The sequence below is a fragment of the Phyllostomus discolor genome, chromosome 12, assembly GCF_004126475.2.
Source record: "Phyllostomus discolor isolate MPI-MPIP mPhyDis1 chromosome 12, mPhyDis1.pri.v3, whole genome shotgun sequence".
Taxonomy (NCBI): domain Eukaryota; kingdom Metazoa; phylum Chordata; class Mammalia; order Chiroptera; family Phyllostomidae; genus Phyllostomus; species Phyllostomus discolor.
Genome location: NC_040914.2, coordinates 42,447,465 through 42,473,286, shown reverse-complemented (window position 1 = coordinate 42,473,286; position 25,822 = coordinate 42,447,465). Strand labels below are relative to the sequence as shown.

General features: G+C 60.3%; 2 protein-coding genes across 2 annotated transcripts; one reads left to right on the top strand and one right to left on the bottom strand.

The window, feature by feature from the left end:
- Positions 1-145: 145 nt before the first annotated feature.
- Positions 146-21,466, top strand: WDR93 (WD repeat domain 93). The gene is made up of 17 exons (XM_036012337.1): positions 146-384; positions 2,037-2,378; positions 2,931-3,123; positions 4,357-4,421; positions 4,794-4,872; positions 6,586-6,701; positions 7,884-7,922; positions 8,631-8,715; positions 11,681-11,852; positions 12,892-12,962; positions 13,496-13,582; positions 14,475-14,594; positions 15,590-15,803; positions 17,065-17,128; positions 17,679-17,835; positions 18,098-18,299; positions 21,092-21,466. The coding sequence occupies exons 1-17, from the start codon at positions 292-294 to the stop codon at positions 21,186-21,188; spliced, it is 2,196 nt and encodes a 731-aa protein (XP_035868230.1). The 5' UTR covers positions 146-291; the 3' UTR covers positions 21,189-21,466.
- Positions 21,467-24,274: 2,808 nt separating this feature from the next.
- On the bottom strand, positions 24,275-25,742 carry MESP1 (mesoderm posterior bHLH transcription factor 1). The gene is made up of 2 exons (XM_028502434.2): positions 24,859-25,742; positions 24,275-24,633 (listed from the first exon to the last, which is right to left on the bottom strand). Exons 1-2 carry the CDS (start codon positions 25,522-25,524, stop codon positions 24,559-24,561), a joined length of 741 nt encoding a protein of 246 aa, XP_028358235.1. The 5' UTR covers positions 25,525-25,742; the 3' UTR covers positions 24,275-24,558.
- Positions 25,743-25,822: the final 80 nt, after the last annotated feature.

Here is a 25,822-nt window from a genome sequence, read left to right as displayed (position 1 = left end):
CTCCGCGCGCGGGGCGGGCGCATCTCCGGGAGAGCGACTTCACAGTCTTCCGGTCCAGGCCGGAAGTTGTGGTTACTAAGGCAACGTCACGCCAAGGGCCAGGTGAGCAAAACCCCGCGCTTCCGCACTGCGGTGCCATAGCTACTCACAAGCCCTTGGACTCCCCCTGCATCCAGAAACTCCTAGAGGGGCTCTAAGGAGGGGGGCGTCTCCCGGTCTCGGGTGTCCTCCGGACGTGCCGCGCCTCCCCATAGATCCTGTGTCCCCTGGGAACCCCAGATGGGATCCTGAATGGAGATTCCCCGAAACTTCTGCTTGGGGACTGAAGGGCCCAATAATTTCCCAGGGCTGTGCCTCCTCTTCCTGGAGCTACACCAGCTGCAGGTCTGGGGAAGCACGTGGTTAGAGCCGGGTGAAGCGGGAGAACTTCTTGTTAGGATTACGAATACAGAATGAAGATTGATGCTTGAGGAAATCCTAAAACGGTTCATAGGAACAGAGCGGGGACAAAAATAGATTACCGTGACCCTGCGCGACTGAACGTCTCCCCTGTGGGGCTTGAAGACATGGAACCCCATTCATTCCACAGCAGCAATTTTATAACACGTACCCCCTATAATCACAAAGTAAGGTCTCCTGTTTTTATAATCATGAGTCCCTTTGCTCAGGCCTGCCCCTGACACTCGCAGGCCCCAGGGGAAGCAGTACAAATAGAGACCCACATACCGTATCTTTAAATATTTAAAAGTTTCAAATCAAAGTAACACGTTGTTAAATAAAATGTGTTCTGTTCTGCTACCTTGACAAATACACTTTCACAATGATCTAGAAGTTGTTTCACGAAATACTGTGCCATGGGGAGAGCTGTCCATGGTCCTTCCCCACCCCCTTCCCTTCTTCCCCTTCCTGGCTCCCTGCTACATCACTAAGAGGGGCCTGGCCTACAGCTGTGGGTCCTCCAAGTCACACCCGCATTCTGCCACGTTCAGAGTCCTGCAAGCAGCCACGCCCCAGTCACCTTTCAGGTCTAGGGGTGCACACACTGGCAGCTAGGAGAGAAGCTGGGAAAGAGACTCGCAAGCATCATTTGGGCAGTAAATTTCAGGGGCATAGTTCCCCTGAATGTGGTCTAGACCCCAGAAGGAGGCATCTAGACTTTGGGGTGGTGGAATCGCTCGGCCCCCAAATTCACTCAACCTTTGCACAAGGAGTGCGTGGAAGACGGCCAGAAGTACTCTCCAAGTTCATATCCCGGGGCAGGGCAGTACGGCAAGAAAATTAAGAATTTGTTGCAGGCTGGCCCTGTACCCCACACTGCAGTGCTGAGCTCTGGGCCTCAGGTATTAGGTTAATGGGGGACACAAGTAAATAGGTAAGCACAGTGCAAGTCAGACAGCAATTATGGGACGTGCTTGAAGTGCCTCTGGTTGCAGGTGAGGGAAAGGAAAAGGAGAATCAGGTCTCACTGCCCACCTGGCTGGGGCACAGCCATCTGCAGACAAGGAAGAGCCAGGAGAAGACGTGACCAGTGGGAGGGAGGGTGCATTCCCCCTCTCCCTTCTCAGGAGGTGAGGACAGGCAACAGGCTGCCCGGTTCCTCTGTCTCCATCCTGGCACATCGAATCTTGGGCTGGCCAGGAACGTGTGAATAGTCGATACCTGTGTCTGCCGATGTCCCCACTCACATGAAGGGCTTCTTGTAGGGGCCCTGGCCAGGGAGCTCAGCTGGTGAGAGCATCGTCCTCATACGCCCAGGTTTCGGGTTTGATCCCCAGTCAGGGCACCTACCAGAATCAACCAACGGATGCATAAATATGTGGAACAACAAATCGATGTTTCTGTCTCTCAAATTAATTTTTAAAAATTCAAAAGTAAAAAAAAAGCATATCATACGAATGGGGTAACAGTTCCGTAATAAATATGGACAGTGTGAGTCTCTGGAGTAAATAATCCCCGTAGACTATTGTGCTAGAGAAGATGATGCGGTTTTCACTCCCCCGTCTTCTCCAAGCACCGTTGCTTCCTTCCTTTTCTAGCTCTTCAGTGTCGCAGAGCCCGCCCCGGTGCCTCCTTCTGTGATGTCGGCTCCCCGGGCCAGTCGAGCCCAGAAGGCAAGGCGGCCTCTCCTTACACAAAAGGGACTGGAGGTGCCGGCCCCCACAGAGAAGGACTGGTCCAAGGATGAGGACAGGCACCACGTCCTCAAGGACCCGGACGAGCAGCAGCGCTCCCTGCCTCAGCCTTACCGAATGATCAACAAGCTGGTGGACCTCGTGTTCAGCCGCTCGTGGGAGATCATCGAGGAGCGGGACAGGCTGCGGGAGGCCGAGCTCAGCCGGATCCAGCCCACCACCTACCCCCCGGTTTTCCAGAGCAAGGTATGGGGCAGCCAGCCAGGGATCCCTGTGCTCACGGTTGAGTGCGAATAAATGAAAACACCCAATCCAGGAAAGCACCTCCTGCCAGGAACCTTCAGTCAATATGACAGCTGCGCCTTGGACAGATCCTAGGCAGTCCGGGGGAGAGGGGTGTCCTGGCCGATCCAGGATCACACAGGTCTTTTACATTCAGCGGCTGTTTTAAAATCTTTCTGAACGTCGTAAGCACGCTGTGGCTTGAGGGCGGAGAATCTGCCAGAGCCTCAGCTACAGCTCTGCTGGCCATGCTTAGTGTAGTGAGTCCTCACCTGCATGTTCCCTGGGCCCCTCCCCCCACTAGTGGAGCGCCAGGACTTCCTGGTAGGTGGGCGAGATGTGTCGCTGAGCCCCAGGTTTGGGGGTGGCACTGCATCGAGGAAGGGCCCCTCCATCATCGGTAATCCCTCTTTGAGATGCCGGCTTCTATTACTTGCAGACGGTGACAGCTGAAAAAGCATTCCTTTTTTCTTTGTGTTTGTTTGTTTGTTTGTTTGTTTGTTGTTGTTCCCCCAGCTCGGCAACGTCCCCAATTGTATGGCCATTTCCCAAGACTATGTGTTTATGGGAGGAGCCAAAGGGTTCTCCATCTACAACCTGTACAACGCCAAGCGCGTGTGCGTCTGGGATAAAATGAAGGTTGGAGTCACGTCCATCTGGGCCGAGGATTTGGGGAGCGACATACTCCTTGCTCCTGTGGACGAAATGGGTACTTGCTCTTCGTCTTCCTTCTGGCCTAGTGTTCAGGCACCTGTAGGACTGCCGTTCAATTTCATTTCCTTCCCAGGTGTGGGCGGGGCCGGGCCTGGCCAGCTCTCCCCGGTCACGAAGCGTCGCAGTAACCGACACCCACGGAACAGGGGTGTGCCAGGCCCTCTCCCAGCACGTCCCCTGTGTTTGGCCCATTTAGCCCTGGCGACAGCCCTAGGGGCTGAGTACAGTTTGTTATCCCTGCTGCTCAGAAGAGGCAACTGAGGCGTGGGGCTTCAATAACTTACTGAGGTAACACGGAGAGGAAATGGCGCAGGCGATCCTGCCACTCACACACAGTAGGGCCTGGTCCTTTCCCTCGGCCTGAGGACGAACAGGGCCCCCGTCACGGGGACGACGGTACAGGGAGGGCCAGTTTCCTGGAGGGCACTGTCTCTGCAGAAGTGACCTGGCCTGACGGACGGCTTAGGAAGTTGGAAAAAGCCAAGCAAGGGGCGGAGCGACTAGGAAGCAGGAGGGAGAGGAGGCCGGTCTGGGCCCAGGCAGGGGCGGCTGGAGGGAGGAGAGCGGGTATCCCAAGGGTGTTACTGGGCTCGGTTAGACCCTCAGCCCTGGGGGGGGGGCAGTTGCCTTTGCAAGGTCTGTATTATGGGTGGAGGGGCAGGTTATGAGTGCCGGGCGGGCACCTGGAGAAAGAGGTCGTGGTGGATGAGGATCCCCAAGTGGGGCCCACAGGTTCAGTGGGAATTAGAATGACCGAGGTTCCTCATTGAATCAACAAAATGGACTGCGTGAGAAGCTTCCTGGGGGTTGGGAGGTGCGGCACGCAGAAGAGTGAGACCCAATCCTTTCCCTCAGAGCATCTGAGGACTTGCCAGGGGCACAGGGAACACCCACGGGACACAGACAGCACCCAAGGCAGCGGGGCAGATGCCTGGATCAGGGCACAGAAGTCGAGGAGGGGACTGGTGCGGCCAGGGGGCTTCCGGGGGCCCCTAGGAGGCCAGCACAGGGCCGGGTAGGCCGAGAGGGCTGGGAGGCAGAGCTGCCTGGACACTGGATTGCGGGTGGAGGAGGACAGGAAGGCCAAGGCCAAGGGGGGTGGAGGGCCCAGGGAGGAGGCCTCTGGAGGCGTGAACTTGGATGACAACACCAGAAAGTCCACGAGAAGGTTCAGTTCTTCATTGGCTCCCTTCTGCGCCTCACACTCTTCCTCACCTTCCCGTTTCAGGTGTCGTTAGACTGTTCTACATTTACAAAGACAGTCTTTTCTTCATCAAAACCATCAATGAAGTGGTAAGTTCCTAAAGCTGGGCCACAAGCTGTGGCAAGCCAAGTTTACCTTTTTTATGTTATTTATTTATTTTTTTTACTGATTTTTTTTTAAAGAGAGAGAAAAAGGAGGCACAGAGAGGAAAAAAACCCATCAATTTGTTGTTCCACCTATTGAAGCACTCATTGGTTTATTCATTGGTTGATTCCTATGTGTGCCCTGACCAGGGATCGAACCCACAGCCTTGGGGTATCGAAATGATGCTCTAACCAACTGAGCTACCCAGCCAGGGTCCTCATGCCTCAGTTTTGAGAGCATTTATGTTCCTGGGTGGGAACCACCCCCGCCCTGCTCACCAGGCGGCCTCGCTGCAGCAGCCTCTGTCTCCTCCTCAGGAAGACACCAACAAGCAAACGCCCTGTGCCAAGATGGAGATCTCTCACGGAGGGGACTTCGTGGCCTTCCTGCTACAAGGCAAGCTTATCCAGAGGCTCTGGAGCGAGTCCAGATTTACAGTCTCTTCTAGATAAGTGCTCTTCCCCCCCCCCCCCCCCCGCCCAGCCTCTTATGTAGAAGTAATTTGCAGAGCTGGTGCAAAGACAGAGTCGCCCTGCCTTTCAGCCAGCGTCCCCAGCACCAACGCTGTACGTGGCCGCGGTGCCCCTGTCAAACTCCAGCAAATAACATTGGTGCACTACTATTAGCTATGGATTTTTTTTTCAGATACCAGTTTCAGATAATCGAATTTTTTTGGCTCCAGGGCCCAATCCAGGATACCATGTTGCATTCAGTCACCGCGTCGGCTTAGCCTGCTCCCATCTGTGATTGCGTCTTGGTCTTTCCATGTTTTTCATGGCCTTGAACGTCAGAAGAGCGCCGGTCAGATACTTCCTGCAGTGTCCCTCAGTTTCAGCGTGTCTGAGCTTTCCTCATGCCGCTGGGATAAGGACTTGGGGGGGTAGGGGGACGAGACACAGAGGGAAAGGAAGGGCTCTTTTCATTGCATCACGTCAGGAGTATGTGACAGCGACGGGGCTCACCACCGCTGACGTTAACCTTGAACTTAAAGTGGCGTCCACCAGGTTCCCCCGCTGCTGAGCCACCGTGCTTCCCTGTCCCGGCTCTGTTAGAAGCAGGCCCCTGCGTCTGGACCCCCCGAAGGGCAGAGGGTGGAAACGCCACTTCCTGCAGGCAGGGGGATCACGGGACTTTTGGATGTGTGTTGAGACCACCGCAGTACTGATAAACACTCGGGAGGAGGGGGGGAGATAGTCTGAGGCTGCAAATGCCTTGTTTCTCCTTCGCGTCGTGCCCGCCACGTTCGGCACGCTCCACCGGCCCTTGCTCGTTGCAGTTGTTACTACGGTGACAGAATGTATTTTTTTTTCCAAATGAATTGCTAGCTTGATATTTAACTTTTAAATATTTAGACAAATGGTTTGTGGGCCTCTAGTTATATCCTCGTCCAGGGCCCTCCAACGTCAAGTGTGGGAGGAGGAGATGTATTTCGTAACGCGCTCTGCACCGAAGGGAGCTTTCATTCCGGAGCGGTTTCCTGGGGCCGCCGAAACACAGCGCCACGGCTGGGGGCCCTGAAACACAGACTTACCTTCTCGCAGTACTGGAGGCCTGAAGTCTGAGGTCGAGGGCTCCAGGTGGTCACTTTTCTTAGGCAACTTTTAGCCAGGAACCCGCCCTGTGGGGAAGCAGCCCTCCCCGGGTTGGCGGGTATTCGGCAGAGAGGCTGAGCATGCTTCTGTGACAAGATAAAGTCCCCCAACCGCCCACGGGGCGTCATCTCTCCCAACGTTGGTCAGGAGAATTCTCCGGAGGCATCCCTCCCAGGTCTAACCCTTCTCGGCCACACCCCAGCCGGCTACTGATTCTGCGCACTTAGCCTTCCACCCTAGGCAGGAGTCGCTGGGAGACAGAGTGTCGGTGGAATCTGCCATTCAGACCCTGGACCACATGGGGGCCGGGCCTGCCAAGTCTGGCCAGAAACTGGTGGGCCAGTGCAGCCATGGTGGCTTCGGGGGAGGGGCCCCGCTCTTGGGGAGCGAGATGCTCCGAGGTGTCCGCCGGTCTCTGTGTCAGGGGTTCCGAGAAGCCAGGCCGTTCCCCAGAGGCCACTTGGCGCCCGCCCGCCCGCCCACCATTGCTCAACGGCCCCTCGGTTTCCCAATGCAGGAGCTGGGGACACTTGGCTGGATGTGTACAAATTGCCCAAGGAGTCTTGGCTCAAGGAGGTGGAACATCCCCAAGCCACTCCGAATCCAAAGAAGAAAGTCAGACAGCCACAACTGGTAGGAAGCGTCGGGGTTGTAAGTGCTACATTCTCCCTGCCCCAGCCCCACGTCCAGCCCGAACCCTCCTGCGGATCCCAAGACGGACGGACAGGGCCTCTGGAGGCCGTGAGCGAGGGTGCACTGGCCCACGCCTCCCAAATCCACTCGCCTTGGTTAAAACCAGGCATTGGAACGCAGAGTGTCGTTGGTGGCGGGACTCTGAGTACCTCCCGCACCTGCCTAGGAGTCGCCTCCCCACCTGGAGCCATGGGCAGGCCGTTCCCTGGGAGGCGGGCCGTCCACCCTGTCCACCCCATCCACCCCGACTCCGGCCGGCTCGCAGGCCCCTCTCTTCCCTTCCAGGCTGAAACCCCGCTGCCGCGCCTTGCGTCCCCCTCAGCTCCCCAGACCACGCTACACACAGGTTGTTCTCGACACACAGAAATGTGGGTGCTTCTCCGTCACTCTTAGAAAGTAGGAGGAAGTGCCCGTCTCCCCAGCAGATGTCCCAATGGGGTGCTGTCCCATGTCACCGGATCGCTCTCCTCGGAGCTCCCACGGAATCCATTCCTTGTGCCCCTTCTTTGGCACCCTCCACCCGCTACCTTGGTTCCAGCTATGGTAGCACGCATGAAAGCCCTCTTTCCTTAACCGCACGATAAGTTTCTGGGTTGTGAAGACCATGCCCTCCGCTTCTGTCTATCGGCCAGCCCCCAGGTGTCATGCTCAGTGCCCAACAGGTGTGTTTTTGGAGAGGTTCATTGATGACCCAGCTGGGAAAGCACCTTGGATTGCGGGTGCTTTCTCATTGTAATTCCGTTCACTCAGGAGCAGCCAGCCCCAGCCGGTCACAACGGTACTGTGAGTTAGAGTTCAATGAAAGTGTCGACGTCGCAATAGAGTTTGCCAATCAGAAATAGTCTCTTCACCTTAGGTTTTTGCAGGGGGCTCCCACTTGATCTTACCTCTGTCCACTTACTATTTCCCATCCCCCCAACTACATTTTAACATCCTAGAGACAAGGGATCATGTGTTAAAATCCTGCCGACCCGGGGGTCGCCCAGGTCCCACTCCTTCGTGGCTACAGATGAGTTCACGACTCACAGGAGTTGGGGGGGGGGGGAGCACCTCTGCAGACTGCTGGGGGAGGGGCACGCACATGAAGCCCACTGCGAATTAATATTTTGTTTTCCTCCTCAGAACACTCTTGATTCCACGTCTTCGGATAATTTAGAAATGGTAAGAAACTTCAAAGAAAATTCCCGGAGAGACTGAGGTTACACGTTAGAGATTTTTCAGTCTGACTTCAAATTTACCTGAAATATCAAACATGCGAGTGGAATGTCCCAGCACGACACTGTGTTTAGATTCTCCGGCACGAATTCCTGTGCCTCGTGTCCGTGAGGATGCCCCGCCCTTGGGGACAAGCGACCCAAGTCACGCCTCCAGCGGTGGGCGTCTGGGAAGGGAGGCGGAAATGCAAGGTCCTCCCTGACTGGCCATTTCCGAAGCCCCAGCAATGTGTCCACGTGGTCATGTATTTTTGTAAAACTGGCCAAAGTAACATCTTTGGCAAAAGCTTACGGTCTCTTTTCACTCAAACTTCTGATGGGTCTTGCAAGATGTGTCTTTTCCGAGCCTTTTATTCTTAATGTATCTGTGCGTTTGTGTCTCAGATGCGCTTGTTTCTGACAGCATCTGCCTGGGTCCTGCCTGTTTGTGCGCTCTGACACGCTCTGCCCTCTAATCCGGCTGTTCTGGCCATTCAGAGTTCCCGCGGCCACTGGTGTGTTGGGCTTAAATCTCCCGCTTTGCTCTTTACTCTCCCTCGCCCCGCCTGTTCCTCTCCTTATCCCTCACTTTCCGCCTTCTTTGGAAGAAGTGTTCTGAGTGGTCGGACTTCACCTCCTTCCTTGCCTCAGCAGAGGTGCCTTTCCCGCCTTGCAGGACATAAGCATCGGTCTGAAAGCAGACGTGAAGCTGAGTCCCCCCGTCCACGTAGTGAAGATCAAACCGCCCAAGCCCATCACAGGTCAGTGTGGCCGAGCGCCACTCCCCGTCCTTCCGCTGGCGATCCCTCCGCTCGTTCTCCCTCCGCCTTTTTCCCACGGTGCCCATCCTTTCTGTTTATTAGCAGCCGCATCTAAATGACAAGTACAGTTCCGCAGAGGCAGGTTTTTATTTTTGTTTTTAAGTCATAAACTCTGGGGCCTCATGGCAAAAATTCTAGACAAGGCCGCAGGTAAGGTATAGAATTGGGAGATCAGGAGGGGGAGGGGAGAGAGAGAGAGAGAGAGAGAGAGACCTTTCCTGCGCGCTGGCTGGAGCCCATCCGTTCCTTCTTCGCTGGGTCGGTTCCTCCGGCGCTGCGGTGAGGCCCTCCCTCGCGCTGTCAGTGGGTTCTGCAGCCGGAAGCGACATAACGCACTGAATACACGGCCACCCGTTTTACCAAACACTCATTGATGTGAACAAGAGGCCAGTTCCCGCAGCATCGCGTCACTGCGGTGCGGAAACCACAGTTAATAAAACAAATGGGAGTTGGTCACGGGGCAGCGGGGGCAGTGGGGGGCGGGGGACCCACTGTAGGCGGAGCTTGCAGGGGGCACCCTCTCAGGACTCCCGTGCACGCCGCCGCAAAGACCGGCACTGCGGGGTCATTTATGGAGGCGAAGGGCTGGTTCTGTCCGTTCTGGCGCACTCGTACAAAGGGATACTTTGCAACCATTAAAAACGAAGCGGGAGAGCCAAGAAGAGCCCATGCACTCCTGTAAAAGAGCCTGATGATAACATTGGCCTCATCAAGATGTATTATAAAGCCTTAGATATACAGAGATTGCGTAATTGATACCGACAGAACTACGGAAATTAAGATCAGATGTAAAAATAAACGAGTGAATAACACATAGACGGAAATGTGTACGTAAAATACGGGAAGATGGCTGGAAGAGGCGGACAGAAATGCAGGCGCAGGAAACAGGGCGGAGAGGCCGGAACAGCACTGCGCAGTGGGCGGTGGGGGAGAGGGTGGTCCTGTCGTAAGTAGTGCCGGCTGTCCCCATGGAAACAACAGCAAAACCTGATCCCTGCCTCGTTCTTTCCAACGGTTCACGTGCAGAATATATAAAGGATTTCTACAAATAATTAAGAAAAAGACAGATAATCTAGTATCCAACAGGCAAGAGATTATGCAAATGGCCAATAAACGGATGGAAAAGTACTCAGCGGGATGTCATCGGGGCAGGGCAAAGTCACGTGTTGTCACTCACACATACCAACCAGGACGCTGCAAAGGAAAGAGCCCGCCCGCACCGCGGCAGTGCGGAAGCAGGGCCAGCAGACCTCCCTTCCCGACACTGCAGTCAGCGACAAGAACTGGCGCCACCACTTTGGAAAACAGTTTGGCGTCGTCCGGTGATGTTGCAGGTAAAATTGATATCCTGCGACGCAGCACTGACGCTCTCAGGCAGGGGCCCAACCATCCCGGTTTGCCCGGAACCCTGGCGTTTCCTGGGGTACTCGGCTTTCTGTGCTTCAACCAGGAACTCCCGAGCAAACCAGGAGGAAGTGGTCGCCCTGCTTCTCGGCGTGTAGCTGACAGGTCTGCAGGGGGATGCCTACCCGGAGACACGCACAAGGACGGTAACAGTGACGAGATCTCTGATAGCGCCAACACGAAACCAGGGCAGTGTCCGTCAGCAGTAGAAGAGATCACTGGCCCTCGGCGGAATACTATACAGCACCGAAGAGGGACAGGCTAGAGCTGCACACACAACACAGAGAAGGGCCACCGGCAACACTGGGCGGAGCAAACACTGACCACAAAGCGGTGGTGTGCAGACGGCAAAGCGAAACAACGGCGACGAGGCTGCTCCATAAAAGCCGAGGGAAGGGCTGGGTTCTTCCCGGGCAGTTGCGACTTCGGAGGGGCGGCACGCTCTCTTCCACCCCAAGTGGGGCCAGATGCTTGCCGTGTAACAATGAATGAAGATCCACATTTTAAAGCTCTTTTCTGAATGGGTTATATTTCACAATAAGAAAAAAAGGTAGTAAGTGAAAATAAGCAATAAGCAGCGAGGAAGATCCACAGTATGTACTGGAATTGCTCTCCAGCATGTTCTGTGAGGTACAGATGCAAGCTAGTGGGGTCCGACTCACTCGGAGGCCTCGCTAAAGCCCAACCTCGGGGCCCCACCCATGTTGCAGTGGGTGTGGGGCGGGGCCCGGGAACCTGCATTTCTAACCAGTTACCCGTGGACCCTGTGAGATCCCTGCGGACCTGGGCCCACACCCGGAGACCCGCCAGGGTGGCACACGCTACCCTCAGTCTGTAGAGAGGAGCCTGCTTCTAGACAGTGATGTAAGAAACTGATGACAGCGGCCTCCCTGGGGGAGGGGCCTGGGTGGGGGGTGGGGGGACCTCCTGGGCCATGTCAGGGGCCTGGGCACTTCCCAACGAGTACAGACCTCCGGACGTTGGGGTGGGGGCCCAGAGAAGATGTCGCCCAGTGTTCTTGCGGATGTAGGGACGGATGAACGCAGGAGGGGAGAGGTGACGGGGAAGAGGGGTGATGAGGGAAGGGAAGGACCGAGGAAGGAGGTTCTGGAAGGGAAGGCAGTGGGGGAATGTGGGCACCGGAAGAGGCGGCGCTGCCTCGCTGCGGGGCGGGGGTCTTCAGCAGTGTTCGGTAAGCACCGGCCCGGGGCCTTGCTGAGCTTGTGGACCAGTCCTTGGCCTCCTTTGCCATGAGGCCGTGATGCGGCAGGGGGCGGGGGCTGTGGCGGGCAGCCTGTGCTTCCTGAGCGCGTGGGGTAGGAGAGAGGTCGGCAAAGACAAGGCCGGGCTCACGGAAGGGTCATGGAAGGGTCACGACCGGAGTTCCGGGCAGCAGGGATTCTGCAGGAGCCTGGGAAGCGTGGGGGGGGTGGGGGCGGGCCAGGTGGGAAGGGGGGCCCCCGAAGATGGTCTGACCAATTCCAGAATACTTCCGGCCCAGGCACCACGTTTAAGAGCCCCCTGGAAGTCTTCGCCAAGGTCGAGGGCTGCCTGGGGCTGGGCTCGGGGCAGAACCACTTCATCAAGGACAGTCAGTGGGAGCAGCAGACCGCCACCTTCCACGCCCTGTACAAGAGGTTCCTGGACGGGGGCAGCGAGGAGGAGCTGGTCAGGTGCGCGGCCCGGGGCCTCCCGTGGGGGGCAGGGGCAGCCGGGGGTCTGAGAGCTCCTTCTGGCTGGGGGCGCTTTTCTTCGGACTCCCCCGGGTCTGCTGAGGAGCCGTGTGGAGACGGCGTGAATGAACAGAGCTAGCAGGAAGGCTGCGAGGGTGGATCGCGCAGGGAACGGGGAGCGGTGGCGATGACAGATGATGACAGACGGCATTGTGCTCTTTTATGCATGACACCAGCCTGGACAACTTTTCCCTGACGCTCGAGACGACAGGGAAGATCCCAGACCCAGAGCCGAGGGTCGCTGCTGTCAACACCCACATTTCCACCCCGTGGTGTGGTTGTTGAGATGTGTCCGCTGTCTCACCCTGGCTGGGGCGGGCCTACTCAGCCCACGTTGCCTCGGCAACGCCTGAGCCCGGCCCTGGACCTGTCTGCGGAGCCCTCACAGCTTGGGAACGGCCCTGCCCCACGTGGGCGGGAAAGCTCTTACCACGCTCTCAAGCGGGTCTCGAACTGGCCTGCTCCAGGGCCCAGGGTCGGGCTTGAGGCCCCAGCAGCAGCCGGCTGCGTCCTGGGCTGCAGGCAGCTGCTACACTGCTGGTGACTGTCCCTCGTGAGAGTGTTCACGCCACACAAAGCTACAAACCCTGCACATCAGGACCCTGGGGCTTTAAAGAGAGAGAGAGAGAGAGAGAACACGCCAATTTTTCCGCACACCACTGGTTGTACTGTCCCCGAGACAGAAAGCATCCAGCACTCGGCCCGAGCTGGTCATTACGAGGTCTTCCCCAAGGCCGGGGTGGCTCTGACCCATGCTGGGTGCTCCTCCCAGCCTGCAGAGACCCCCACAGCTCCGCCTGCCCTGCCCTCACCCCCCAGGACACGCACGCAGAATGCCATTTGCTTCGTGGCTCCACACCCCCTGGGTACCCCCGGGTACGTCCCAACTACCCATCTCTGGTCCTAGGACCGGATGGCCAGCCTCCCCCCCGGCACGGGGGTCTGCCGGGGCTCTGACTGGGGTCTCTTTCTCCCCCAGTATGGCCACGTTCCACTTCCTTCTCCCCAGCTGCGTCATTATGATGCCAGCGGAGCTCAAGGGCCCCCCAGGTAAGTGAACACGTGCAGGTGGCTGTCCCGGGCACCTGGCCAGCCACCGTGGGGGATGGCCTCAGCAAGCCCTCCCAGAGGTGCTCTGCACAGCGAACCCTCCAGCCCTCGTGCGGGGAGGGGACCAGGTGGAAGCCCGAAGGTGCCAGCCGCAGCCCAGGTGCCCCTGAGAGTGGCCGCTGGCTCCGTCTCCAGGGAGTGACCTGCCACAGAGGAGGGGTGCCCCCCCCCCGCCAGGCAGCTCTGGGAGGTGCATGCGTTTGGCAGAACACGGATTTAAAACACCGGCAGCCCCAGGCACACGCCCGATCTAGAAGCTGTGAAAGCAGCCGAGGGCAGTGGTGACTGGGGTCCCTTCCCAGGAAGGTGACCGAGGCCTCCTGGGGGTTGCCCAGCACCCCCTCCCCGGGAAGCTCACCCTTGCGTCGGGTGCTGCCCATTCGAACAAACCACTTTTGATTTCAAACCGACTTCCCGTGGGCGCACACTGTCTCCCACGTGACGGCCCTCCCCCCACTCCCTGCCGTCCCCAGGGGTGCCCTGTGTCCTCGGCGTGCACTGGATGGGCCGTCACAACTTCTTCCTCTACTCACTGAACAGGATCGTGAGGGACAAAGTCGGTAGGTGTCCTTCCCCAAGCAGCTGAGAGCCCGTGGCCGACACGTCGGTGGGGCTTTAGGGGACCTGAGCCGTGGAAGGCGGTGGTGCTGTGACCCAGGGCCCTGTCCTCCAGTTGTGTCCCTGAAAGATTCCAGGTCAATAGGGACAAAGCCCAGCCAGGCCCCGGGGGCTCCTTAGGCAGCTAAGGGCCAAAGGAGGCCAGGCCCTGTCCCCACCAGGTGGTCTATGGACTGAGTGGCCTCAGGCCAGTCACCTGACGTCCCAATCCCCGGTCAGTCCCTGCTTCCTGCCCCCTCATCTGAAGCGTGGAGCTAATGAACCACGCGGCCCCCACCCACTGCACGCATCCGCTTCCATGGTGAACAGCAGACCCAGAGAGAGACCCTCCGTGCAGGAAGTGGAAAGGCACTTAGGAAATGTGGGTGGCCGCCGTCTGTTGGTTTTTATACAAACTTTTGGAGGCAGTTACCGGAGCCAGTTGACTGTGATAGTCCCTCACGCTACACGTTAGAACCACCCGTCCAAAGCCGCCCTGCCGCGCTCACAAAGGAGGCGCTCTTCTCCTCGAAAGGCAGCCTGGCTTCTCCCTCCGCCTCCGCCCCCTGGTCTGTAAGCGGGGAGCTGACAGGACCCACCTCCTAGGACCCTTGTGGGAATGGAATGAAATGACTCGAGAAAGTGCTCGTGAGCATGAGCTACGGCCCGATGTGTCGTCCTGAGGTGGCAGACAGCACCGCGTGGGCAGAGGGGGCGGTGAGCCCAGACATATGCTCCTGCGCGTGTCCTGGGGGGGTCAGACCAGTCTGCGTCCCGGGCTGTGCAGGGGGAGGTGACGTGGGGTGTGGGGTCCGGTGGTGGGGGCAGCCCCGTGAGCGGCGTCCTCCCCGCCAGATCCCGAGAGCGTGTGGCCCTGCGCCGCGCCCATCGCCCTGTCTCAGCTCAGCGGCTGCGGCTCCTACCTGGTGCTGGCCTGCGAGGACGGCGTGCTCACGCTGTGGGACCTCGCCAAAGGTGAGCCCCGCCCCCGCGCGCGCACTGGGGCCGGGGAGGCGCTCGGTTCCTGCAGGCGCTGGGCTGCCTGGGCGTCACTCTGCTCTCACGGCCCCCCGGGGGCTGGCCCTGCGTTCCCCTCACTCCCTCCCTCAGGAGGCACTGGACGTGAGGTGTGCGGACACTCCCGGTCCCCAGGGGCTAGCTATCCAGGGGGCGCTCTGTGCCCGCCCTGAGCCGGGTCCGGAAGTCCGGCCGGCACCTCCCGGTGCCCTTCCAGCACGCAGCCTAGCCCCCTCCGCGCCCCACCAGTCTCCCCCTTCCTGCTCTTCCAGCCCCACCCGACAGCAGGAACCTCGTTGCTTTTGAAGCTAAGAGACCTATCAAGGGATCGCCTTGGGACCAGCCGCTATTCTGGGTGGGAGGCACCTTGGTGGGATCCCAGGGTCCTTGGTCCAGCTTTGTAGGCACGGAAAGTCCATGGGATTCATTCGCCCCAAACTGATCAGCCTCTGAGCCAGCGTCTCCCGCGAACCGAGCCTCTGAAATGGGGGTGAATAAATCAGCGGATTGTCATCGGAGAGCGGGGTGGCCTTCCTGCCTGGCGCCCAAGGAGCTGGCCCTTCTCGGGGAGCCGCCATCGAGTGGGCGGGGTGCCTCCCCCACCCGTGCCATTTCCGTCTCAAAGAGTCCGCAGTTGTCCCAACCAGGGGGCCTTCTCCCCGCGGCGCTAAGGGCCCCCTGAATTTCACCGTTCGCACCCACAGCAGTTCGATAAGGCAAAAGCTATTTCAAGGGCAGAAGAAGGACCCTAATTCCACGACCCCTTGCCCGACAGCCCGTTCTCATTTTTCTGGAGATGGATACGCTCTCGACAAGGCTCTTCCAGGGGTTTGGTTCTCCCCGCCCAGCTGCTCTCCGCTGCCGGGAGGGCCCCCTGAAGGGGGCGCTGTCCCCGCACTGAGGCTGCACCCCACGGCCCCCTGTCCAACCCGCGTGTGTGGCGCCCCCTGCAGGGTTCCCTCTCGGCGTGGTCGCTCTTCCCGAGGGGTGTTTCTGCCAAAGCATTCACTTCCTGAAGTACTTCCTGGTCCTCGGAGGACGGAACGTGTATCCCGAGGGTCCCGTGACATCCCAAGTGACCTGTGTGGTGCTGTGCACGGACGCCTCCCTCCACCTCGTGACCGCCAGCGGGGCCCAGGAGCCCACCACCTGCACGCTGGTTGAGAGGTGGGTGGCTTTGCGGGAAAGACGGGGAGAGTGGCAGCGGGACGCTGGCCGGCTCTCTGACTGCAGTCGCTGTCCCAGTAGTCCCTGCTCTCCTGCCACCACCCATGTGGTGACTCGAGGGTCTGTGTGATGTCCCCCTAACAAACTGGCTGCGTGGCCCCGACGCCAGCCCACAGGGCCGAGAGGACGGTCGTTTCTGCCAAAATAGCCTGTCACCAGTTTCCCCCAGGGCCTCCGTCTGTCTTGTTAAAACTGTGAAATAGTTTATGCGTGCAAACGGCCTCTACAACAAGTGTGTATTTAGTGTGCGTGTGTGTGCGCGTGCACGTGTGAGGAGGGAGATGGAGGGAGATGGACAGAGAGACCAGACATGTGCCCCAGCAGCCGTCGGCAAGCTTAAGAAGCAAGTGGCCCCCGGCCCCGCTGAGGCCTGTGCGCTCCTCCCCGTTCACAGCCTTCTCTCCTCCTCCAAGGGAGCCACCACCGCCGCCCCAGGACGACAGGGCTTAAGAGAACAGTCATTGCTCAGCCCCTGATCCTGCAGGTCAGCCACGGGGCCCGGACGGTTGGCGCTGGCCTCGCTCACGTGGCTGGTGGCCGGCAGTGCAGGCACTGGTTCACATCCAGGTGGCCTCGCCTGCAGGGTCTGGCAGGCTCAGGGCCTGGCAGCTGCCACACACAGATGCCTTCCCAGCCTGAGCCGGGGCCACCTGGGATAGAGCTCGGCCACACCTGCCTGGCCACACCTGCATTCCAGCAGCTCGAAGACAGACTCCACCTTCTGGTGGGCGGTACCGCCAGGCAGCTATTTTTTTCCCCCCCCCAAACCCACCCCACTGTCTTCCTGAATTCACTCCTCTGCTTCGCTTGAAGAAGCGGCACGCCATCCGCTGTGACATGGACAGGGCAGGCGAACCACGTGGCCATGTCTGCACTCTCCGCCCATTTTTAATGCGGTTCATCCTGCCACGGGCTTTGCGACCCTGCTCCACGGAGTCCCCTGTGGGGACATCCTGCTGCTCTCCTCACGCTGCTGCACCGGGTTCTGCTCGGTGTGCACCGCCCCCCCCCCCCCCCCCCGCCTGGGTGCTCACACCCAGTCTCTGACGACGGAGGTCTGGGCCTCGGCGGCTGTGAACAGCCTCCAGCACACCTCCTGGTGCTTGAGCACAAGGGTCCGCCTGGGGGGTGTGCCCGGGAGAGGACAGCAGAACTGTAACTCTCCCCCAGGGCGGACGTCTGTGGGTCTTGTCCCCTGCAGGCCGGCGAAGCACCTGGACGAAGCCGTCTGTGCGGTGGCCCCGGTCCCGACCTTACCTGGCATGGTAGGTTCCCCCCCCCCACTCTGATGATGGGCGGGAGGTGCGAGCAGGGGGGGAGGAGGCGTGGCGGGGAGGAGCTCTGACAGAGAGGGAGAGAGGGGAGCGGCATGGCAGCTGGAGGCAGGACCCGGGAGGGAGTCTGAGATTGGGGTGAGTTCGGATGTGCATCTGCAGCGGGGGGTTAGGAGGGGCCTCACACTGAGCAGGCCCCCCCAGGAGGTGAAGGAAGGGCATGGGCCCGGGTGTAGACCCTGACCACGGGATGGCCAGCCCCTGCAGGAGAGGAGCTGGGGGGACGGGGCAGAGGCGCCAGGGCAAACGAGGGGCAGAGGCGGCCCCCAGAGGAGGGCCCAGTGCTGCCGGAGCCATCTCAGGGGCAGATGCCCCCCCGGCCCCTCCCCCCACTGTCCCCGGCAGGGTCCAGGGGCCCGGCGCCCGAGACCCCCCAGGTTCTCTCTGTGTTCACTTCTGATGGCCAGCAGCTGCTCCTCCGATTCCACGAGGGGGCGAGCGACCGGGTAGCAAGGTGCCCCCTCGCCCTCTCTGTCCCCAGGTGCTGGTCTTCTCCAGGAACGGCTGCGTGCAGCTGCTGGACGTGGCTGGGCCCCAGGTCGTCTGCGCCTTCGCTCCCCCCAGGCCCTTCCACCTGGAGGACCCCTGGAAGCCGGTGTTCGTGGTGTCTGCGCTCCACCCGTACTTCCTGCTCCGGGGTAGGCCACGCCTCCTTGCTCACTTCCTCCGTCCCCTGGCAAAGCCTCGGGTGGCCCCCGCCCCCAGGCTGCCCACCGCAGCCCCGAGCCCTCCGCAGAGGCTCAGAGGAGATGCCAGGCAGACCTTGTCCCTGCTCCTGCAGACCCAGCGGGCCGGCTCGGGCCCGGGGACCCAGCCTTTATCAGCAGGGACCAGCCCCCCGGGCCGAGCGACCACAGGCCAGAACCCTCTGCGGAACTCAGTGCTCTTGTCTCATCCCAGGGGACCGTCCAAATCGGAGGGAGGCCACCGACGAGGCCAAGGACACCCCCAAATCAGTCTTCTATTTTCATTTCACCGCCTACCCGCTCCTGGAGGACATCTTGAGAAACAGCAGCGTTTCTCAGGCTGACCTGCCGGACACCGTGGCCTCGCCCCGGGCGCTGCCCTTGGAGGAGAGGTGTGAAAACTTCCTCCAGAAGAGGTGGGTCCCGGGTCTCTCCCGCCGGTCCCCTCCCCCTGCTGCCCCTGGCCGAGGCCTGGCTGAGGGACAGAGAGGTCGGCTAGAGGGTGCACAGGCCCGCTCAGCACTGAATGCCCCCCTCACACTCCAGTCCCCCCTCCGACTGGTAGAAAAGGAGGAATGAGTTCGGGCGGATGGCGGAGGAGGGCCTCATCTGGGTTATCAGACATGACCGTCTGCAGCAGGGGCTGGCGAGCTGGGGCCTGTGGGCCACGTCCGGTCCCGGCCCGCAGCCTGTCTGGGCAAAGGAAGCTTCCCCGGAACGCAGTCTGGCCCGGCCCCTCCCCAGTTTGCACAGCATGTCGGGTTGCTGCGCGCTCAGCTGCACCAGGGCCCGCAGGACCCGCAGAGCCCGCGTCCAAGCGCCCTTCCCTTTCCACCCTCTGCGCATGCGCATGCCAGGCCCTGGCCTCCTCCCCGCTGAGCGCGGTGCTGCTGGACGTGAGTCCTCAGGCCCCTGCACGAGGCTCCGAGGGCAGAACTGCCCCCTTAACAGAGTGATTCCCCGCTGGAAAAAGCAATATTCGTTACTGCCGACACGTTCTACCCGCGCTTTCGGGCACTTGGAGAACCGGGCGATGCGAGGTAGAAAATTTGCATATCCCGTAATCCCTGCACCACCACTAATGCGTCTGTGCTCACCCTTCCAGGGGTTCCCCTCACATGGCTCCATAGTTGAGATCATGCTTCGTGTTCACTGTTGAGAAGGAGACAGTCCCTTCTGCGGTGACTGTCTGCAGCCTCTCGCACCGCCCTGCTCCCGAATGTCTCTCCTCCCTCCCACCCCAGCTTAGCGCCCAGGTCCCCAACCCGGCCTCCCTAGGAGGCCCCAGTGCCAGTTGGGGTGGAAAGACCGGCCCCCCCGGGAACACTGTGCAGGAAAGAGGGCCAGAGCCAGCGGGCCTGACCAGGTGGGCACCGGGGGACAGGGGGTACAGCTCGGGGCTACCCGCACGGTGGGTGTTCAGGGAAGTGCTCCCGGGTCCCAGGACACAGCAGGAGCTGGGGGCGGGGGGGGGGGGGGGGGGGCGCACTGTGTGGCTGCAGCAGCCCTGCCTGAGTCAGACCCAGTCACGGCCCCTGTTGCAGCCCTCCTTCCAAATGGGTCCCCGAGATAAGCCGGGGAACACCAAGGTTTAAAGAAGGCTTTCCTGCCCCAGGGGCGCGGGGGCTGAAGCCTGGGACTTTGGAAAAGAGTTCAGCCAACACCCCACACTCACAGCCTGAGTCTGTCATTACCCCTTTCCTCTCCCCGCCGATCACACGCCTCCGTGTGCACCCCAAAGATGTCAGCCCTGTCTTATTTTTCTCTAGTCATATAGCTCGGGCCTGAAAGTTTTCCACTGGCCCTAAAATGAGGTGATAAAATTTCGTCACCTTGAAACTAGGCAATGGGTTCGGGCGGCAGCGGGGTCCGAGCCGCAGACCCTTGGCAGAGGTCCGTCGGGGCGTGTTCACGCGGCCTGCCCCCGGGCTTTCGTAAGCGGCAGCCTGACACGGAGGCCCAAGGAGGCCAGCTGGTGCCAAGGGTGCCGACACCCTCCTGCCGCCGCCCCCCACCCCACCCCCGCCTGAGCCTCCAGGGCACCACTTCCATCTGGTTCCATGCCCCGTCTATTCTAGCATCCGCTGTCTCTGGCCAGGCCAGACTTGGGCCACGAGAGAGAAACTTCAGGGCACCAGGAAGCGGACAGAAAGAGCCCGTCTCTCTGTCTGTGTCCGTCTGCCTCCACTCCCTGTGGAGCATGGGCCAAGCACGGTCCACGTTCTACCCGCCAGGTTTTGGCCGCAAGCAGGCTTCTTGGGGCGGGGGACGCAACAGACCCGGGGCTGCCAGGGCACGTGGCTTCCTCGGGGAGGGACTGTGCGGACACCCCCTTGATTACCGTCCTTGGGGAGGAGATGCTGGGTACCACCTAATTTGCCTTTGCCTTCCTTGAGAAACAAAGGGACGACCCCCTAAAAACTGCCCACAGATGCACGGACCCCAAATACACACAGCGGGTTCCTGGAAGTCAAAGGTTGTTCAGGGGCAATAAGGGGGGGGGTGATGGGGGCAGGACTGTATGGCCTGCAGCTGCCCCACACATGTGAGGTGGGGGTGAACACACATTCATTTGTTCACATTGAATGTGAACACACATTCAAACGAACAAACAAAAACGCCCACCCTCTTATGTTTCATTTAAAAAAATTTTTTTTCACCCTCTTATTTTTTAAAAGACAGAACGCAAACTCTTCATCTCCCGGGAGCCCTCCCTCCCCAGGCGGCAGGTCTTGCCCGCCTCCCTGCACTTGGTCTCTGTGGCACCGAGATGCCACCCGTCCCAAGTGCCCTCTTTCTCTGTCACCCGTGCCCACTGGGGACAGGGGCAGGCTGCTGCAGTCACGTAGGTCTTCTTGCGCCAGAGCCCGTCACTGGCAGATGCTCAAGAGATGCTTGTGAAAGGGCATGTTGCACCCGTCGTGGATCTGCCGCACAGGCTGCAGCTCCCGAGTCCGCTGTGCCAGCTGGCGCTGCGCACCTTGTGGTGTGGAATGCCGCCCCCCCACTCCTTCAGTCCAGGTGTTTCGGGGCCTGCTGTGCCTCCAGCTGAGCCCTGAGGACACAGGGACGAAGCACACCTGTGTCACTCCAAGAGTTCCCGATACATGTAGCACAGGGTGGCGAAGGCCCGCCCCGGGGGCCTGGCGGCCGGGTGGTGGGCGTGGCAGAGAGCGGGCTCTGCTCACCGCTAACCGCGCGGCCGCAGGTTCCAGAAGCTGGACCACCAGGTGAAGGAGCAGGAGCACTGGACCCGGCTGCGGAGGTACTCCTTGCTCCTCCAGAGAGAGAACCTCAGGAAGTGACTCGGCCACCGCCCCAGGCTCCCCAGGAGGTCTCAGCCACAGGCAGGCCCCACGCTGGGGTGGGGGGGCCGCCTCAGGAGACCCCACCCCAGGAGGCCCCTTGAGGTGAAGAGACTCAGCCACAAAGGCCTGCAGCTCTGGAGGTCCCAGGGCCTGGAGTTGCAGACAGGGACCCCCACAGAGAAGTACTGTTTTGGGGGGGTTCCACCACCATGCCCATTGTCTGAGCCCCCAGTTGGACAAACGTGTCACCCAAATAAACCGATATTGTTTCCAGACCCCAGGGTGGCTGTGCTGTGTAACCCCTTGTTCCCACCCAGTGCGTGCACCCGAGTCCCAGGACCTGTGGGGAGGACTCCCACCTGAGGGGCCCGGGACAGCCACTTTGCTCGAACGAGCAAGACATCCAGCCCACCCAGCCGCTGTGTGGTCCCCTTCTCTCCCCACCCACCGCGCCTCCCTCTCTGTGCTGCCCCACAACCTTTATGGAACCGCTTTGGAGAGGCTGCAGCTCAGACTGGTTGAGTGACTCCCTGAGGTCACACAGGTGTGTGAAAGGCAGAGGTGCCGGGTGAGGTGGCAGGCAGGTAGCAAACCACTACTGCCCTGGCCTCCTGGCCTGGGAACCCTAAAGAGGACCCAGGAGGGCCCAGGAGAGGGGCAGAGAGACGGCTTTCTCTCTCTTCTCCGGAAACTGCCCTTCCCAGGAAAGCTGGACAGAGGGTCCCAGCAGCTCAAAGGCTACGCCCGCCTCTCTGAGGACACCGTGTGGCGCATTTGGGAACTGCAGGGCATTGACGGGTCTCAGCCTCCAGGATAACCTGCCCACTGACAGCTGGCTGCACACAGGGTTTGTGATGGCAGCTGCTTTTGTGTCCCCTCTGCGGACCAGAGCACCCTGCCAGGGCTGCAGATGAGGTGACATGCCAGGCCACTGAGCATTTATACAAGCGCGGCATCAGTCACCCCCTTCCTCACTTCACGTCGCCATCCTGAAGATGGTGTGTCAGCTGGGGCTCCCGGCACAGGTTAGCTGAGAGTTGAGCGGGCGCACGTGTCCATGGCTCGCCTACCTGGACGCTGGTGACTCTCCTGTCCCTTTGAGTGGCCATGCAGAGCTTCCGCTGAGACCCGTGGGGCTGGCCTAGGAAGGGGTGGGGACCAGGAGCAGTGGGGGGTGACTCCTCTCATCTCCAGCCCTCCCGCTTATTAGCAGAGACCCGTTAATGAAAATCACACCCAAGTGCTAATAAACAGTGGGAGGCCCCAGCTCTGACCTGGAGGGGGGGGCCCTCCGCAGGGGAGGGGCTGGCCGACAAGCCCCACTTACCTGTGAAAAGACTTGCTAATCACTTTAATTCCCCACCCCTCCAAACCACGGGGCCTTTGCCATGCAAACAGATCTTCTAACCCTGCTTAGGTTTCTGAAGAAAACATCCCATCTGCCCCCTTTAGGGTCCCGGGACGGGAGAGTGACAATGGGGTGGAGGCACAGGAAAGTGGGGCCATCAGTGAAGGTGCAAGGTCCCACCTCCCCACAGGGCCTCTGCTTGGGGACCCCACTCTCTGAAGAAGCCGAAGCAAAGGTGGCCAGGGCGCACCTGAAGGGCAGGGCGGCGAGCCCCTCCCCTGGGAAGGATCCCGGAGGTGGCTTCCAAACAAACCTGTCAACGTGAACCAATAAATAAACCGTGGTCTATAAATACAATGGAATACTCCTGGGCTAAAAAAAAAGATAAATAAAAATAAAAGAAACCAATGCACTGATATCCCAATAATATGAATGAACCTTGAAAACCTTATGCTAAGTGGAAAGAGCCAAACACAAAAGGCCCCACGTACACAGTATGACCCTTTCACATGAAACGTTCGGAACAGGCACATGTGGAGACAGAACTCGGGCTAGCTGAGCCGGGGTTGGGGGTGCAGGAGTGGGGTAGTGGGGAGTGACTGCTAACGGAAACCGTTTCCTTTGAATTCACTGAGGTAACGCTGCTTCGCTAAATTATATTAAGTTCCAGAGGGCTTCCTTTCGGGAGGTGACGAGAATGTTCTAAAATGAGTGGTGATGGTTTGCGTGACTGTATGAGTCTACGAAACCATGCAAATACACTTTAAGAGGCTGTAAATTTTATCTCCGTAAAGTTCTTATTACAACAAAACAACAACAACAACAAAGAAAAAACAAATACAAACGAGGCCTGTGTTTCAAAGCAGCTTGAGGGGGCTGGGGGGCAGGACCAGGCATCTGCAGAGGCTGAGGACCCTTGGGCAGAAAGAATATATCCCCTCGCCCACCTCGCCCACCAGGCCTGGCTGCTCACCGGGCCCCCCACCCCGGCCCAAGCCACGCCCCTCTCCCCACACATCCCTCCCCTAACCCGAACCCGGCCAGTGGAGACACGAGTGTGCAGCTGGGCCTGGTTCTAGGTCAGCCGTGTGGACCTGGGTGTAGCCCGAGGGGCCTGTCACCTCCCCCAGGTTACGGCCTCTGGGAGGTCATGTTTCAGGAAGCTCAGGATTGCCTCGCTGACGTTATTTTATGTCCCTAAACCAACTGGGAGGGAACCCTGAGGGAAGGGAGATGGGACAACCCCAGGGTCCAGGCCAGGATGCGCCGGCGCAAGGGGAACCGGGACATGAGAAACGGCCCCTGGGAGGTGGTGTCTCCTCCACCTCAGAATGAATGGGGCTGACAAATCCTCCAGGGCCGGAGTGCCAGTCCTCGGTTTAGGCTTCTGCAAAATGGTCATTTGGGTATAAAATATGTGAAGGATCCGATACAATAAGTACTAATGGAGACAGATGTGCTTTCTGGAGATACTTTTTTTTTTCCTAGCCCCCCAACAGGTTGGAAGAAAAGAGGGGCAGACTCCATTTCCTGCCACTTTCTGCCACCGGAGGTGAAGTGCCTCCCCGGTTCCAGCTGACCCAGCTGAACGGGCGGTGCTGGGGGGGCACGGTGGAGCCAGGCGCCATGCTCCGGGGGGCTGAAGACTGCAGAAACCCTCCCAACTCCCCTACATCCTCCTCTGGAGGAGAGGGAGGGAGCTTTGCGACCACACACACAAGGAAGAACTTGCCAATCGACACCAGTAGTTTATTCACAAATAAATAAATACATACATACTAAGCAGAGCTTCCTGATTGCCTCAAAGTGTCTGCTCTGCGGCTCCCGTGGCGGGAGGGACTGGTGTGGGTCGTCCTGGGGGCCAGGTTCTCACCCGAGGGGATGCCGGAGCCAGCCTCGCCGGAGCCCACGGCCAGGGCAGGGGGTCTGGGAGGAACTCCTCCAAAGGTATTGTGGCCAACAAGGCCGCAGCGCTCACAGACCAGGCACCTCTTGTTCGTCAGGCATCACTTCAACTACTCAGGCTGGCGGCCACTCCAGGGGCGAGAGGGGCATCCAGGTCTCCAGCTGGGGCAGCACGTGGCCTGGAAAGAGCTGGAGGGGGAAGAGAGAACAGCGTGGCTCTCAGCGCTCGTGGGCTCCACTCTCGGGTGGGGGGGGGGGCCTGTCATCTGTGCATCTTCTCCCTCCCCTCACCGCTCGGGCACCCCCAGTACACCGGCTGTAAGGCTCTGGAGAGCGCTTGGGGAGGCTAGGCTGCGCGCCTAGGGCGCGGGCAGTGGGGACGCCCCCTCGACGGCGGGGGCAGGGGATACTAACCGGAGACGAGGGGTCCGGCCCCGTCGCCAGCCCTTCTGGGCACGCCGCCTCGTCGTAAAGCACTGGCGCGGGTACCGCTGGGGCTCCCGGGCAGGCGGGCAGGGAACCCCAGGACCCCGAGGCGGGGACGCCTGAGCCCGGACCGGGCCCGCGCGCCTGCGCCGGGCCGCCGTCGGGGCAGAGCGGGCAGCCCCGGGGGAGCGCCGCGTCGCCGCGTCGCCGGCGCCGGCGCTGCAGGCTCTCCTCGCTGAGGCCCAGCACGGCCGACAGGTGGCCGATGTAGCGGATGGCCAGGCGCAGCGTCTCGATCTTGGTCAGGCTCTGGCCGGCGGGCGCCACGGACGGCGGCAGGAAGCGGCGCAGCTCGTGCAGGGCGCGGGCGAGCGTGCGCATGCGCAGCTTCTCGCGCTCGCTGGCGCTCTGCCGCTGCCCGACGCCCAGGCGGCTGCTCGGGGCGCCGCGCCTCCTGGCGCGAGCGGCTGCGTGGGCGCCGGGCCGCCCGGGGCTCGGCACGGGGCTGCCCACCGGGGCGCTGCCCCAGGAGTTCGGGGACGAGGCGGGCGAGCAGCCGCAGCCCGTGTCGGAAGGCGGAGGCGGCTGAGCCGCGCCCCAGCACGCGGGCAGCACCCAGGACTCGGAGAGCGGTGGGCACAGGGGCTGGGCCATGGCAGCGGCGGTGCGTCTCGGGACTGGCAGCGCGACGGCTTTATCCCGAGGCCACAGCTTTATCCCAAGCCCGAGGTGTGAAGTGGCCTCTTCCAGGCCGCATCAGCACTTCAAAGCGGCTGGGGGCCTGAAGGGGGCGGGGCCTGACCCTTTGAACCAACGCGCTGGTGTTGGGGGAAGAAGGTGCTGGCCAGTTGGCTGCTCCAGGTTGGCCCCACCTGAGTGCCTGTGGCCAGACCTGGGTGTCGGGCCAGCTCAGCAGGTAAAGCAAGCGGGATCACAGACCCCGAAGCCCAGT

Coding starts and splice junctions, on each gene's coding strand:
- WDR93 (XM_036012337.1), top strand. CDS start 292: ATGGAGATTCCCCGAAACTTCTGCTTGGGGACTGAAGGGCCCAATAAT. Junction 3,124..4,356: donor TGCTCCTGTGGACGAAATGG/GTACTTGCTCTT, acceptor TTCCCGTTTCAG/GTGTCGTTAGACTGTTCTAC. Junction 13,583..14,474: donor GATCGTGAGGGACAAAGTCG/GTAGGTGTCCTT, acceptor CCTCCCCGCCAG/ATCCCGAGAGCGTGTGGCCC.
- MESP1 (XM_028502434.2), bottom strand. CDS start 25,524: ATGGCCCAGCCCCTGTGCCCACCGCTCTCCGAGTCCTGGGTGCTGCCC. Junction 24,634..24,858: donor GGCCGGACCCCTCGTCTCCG/GTTAGTATCCCC, acceptor TTCCCCCTCCAG/CTCTTTCCAGGCCACGTGCT.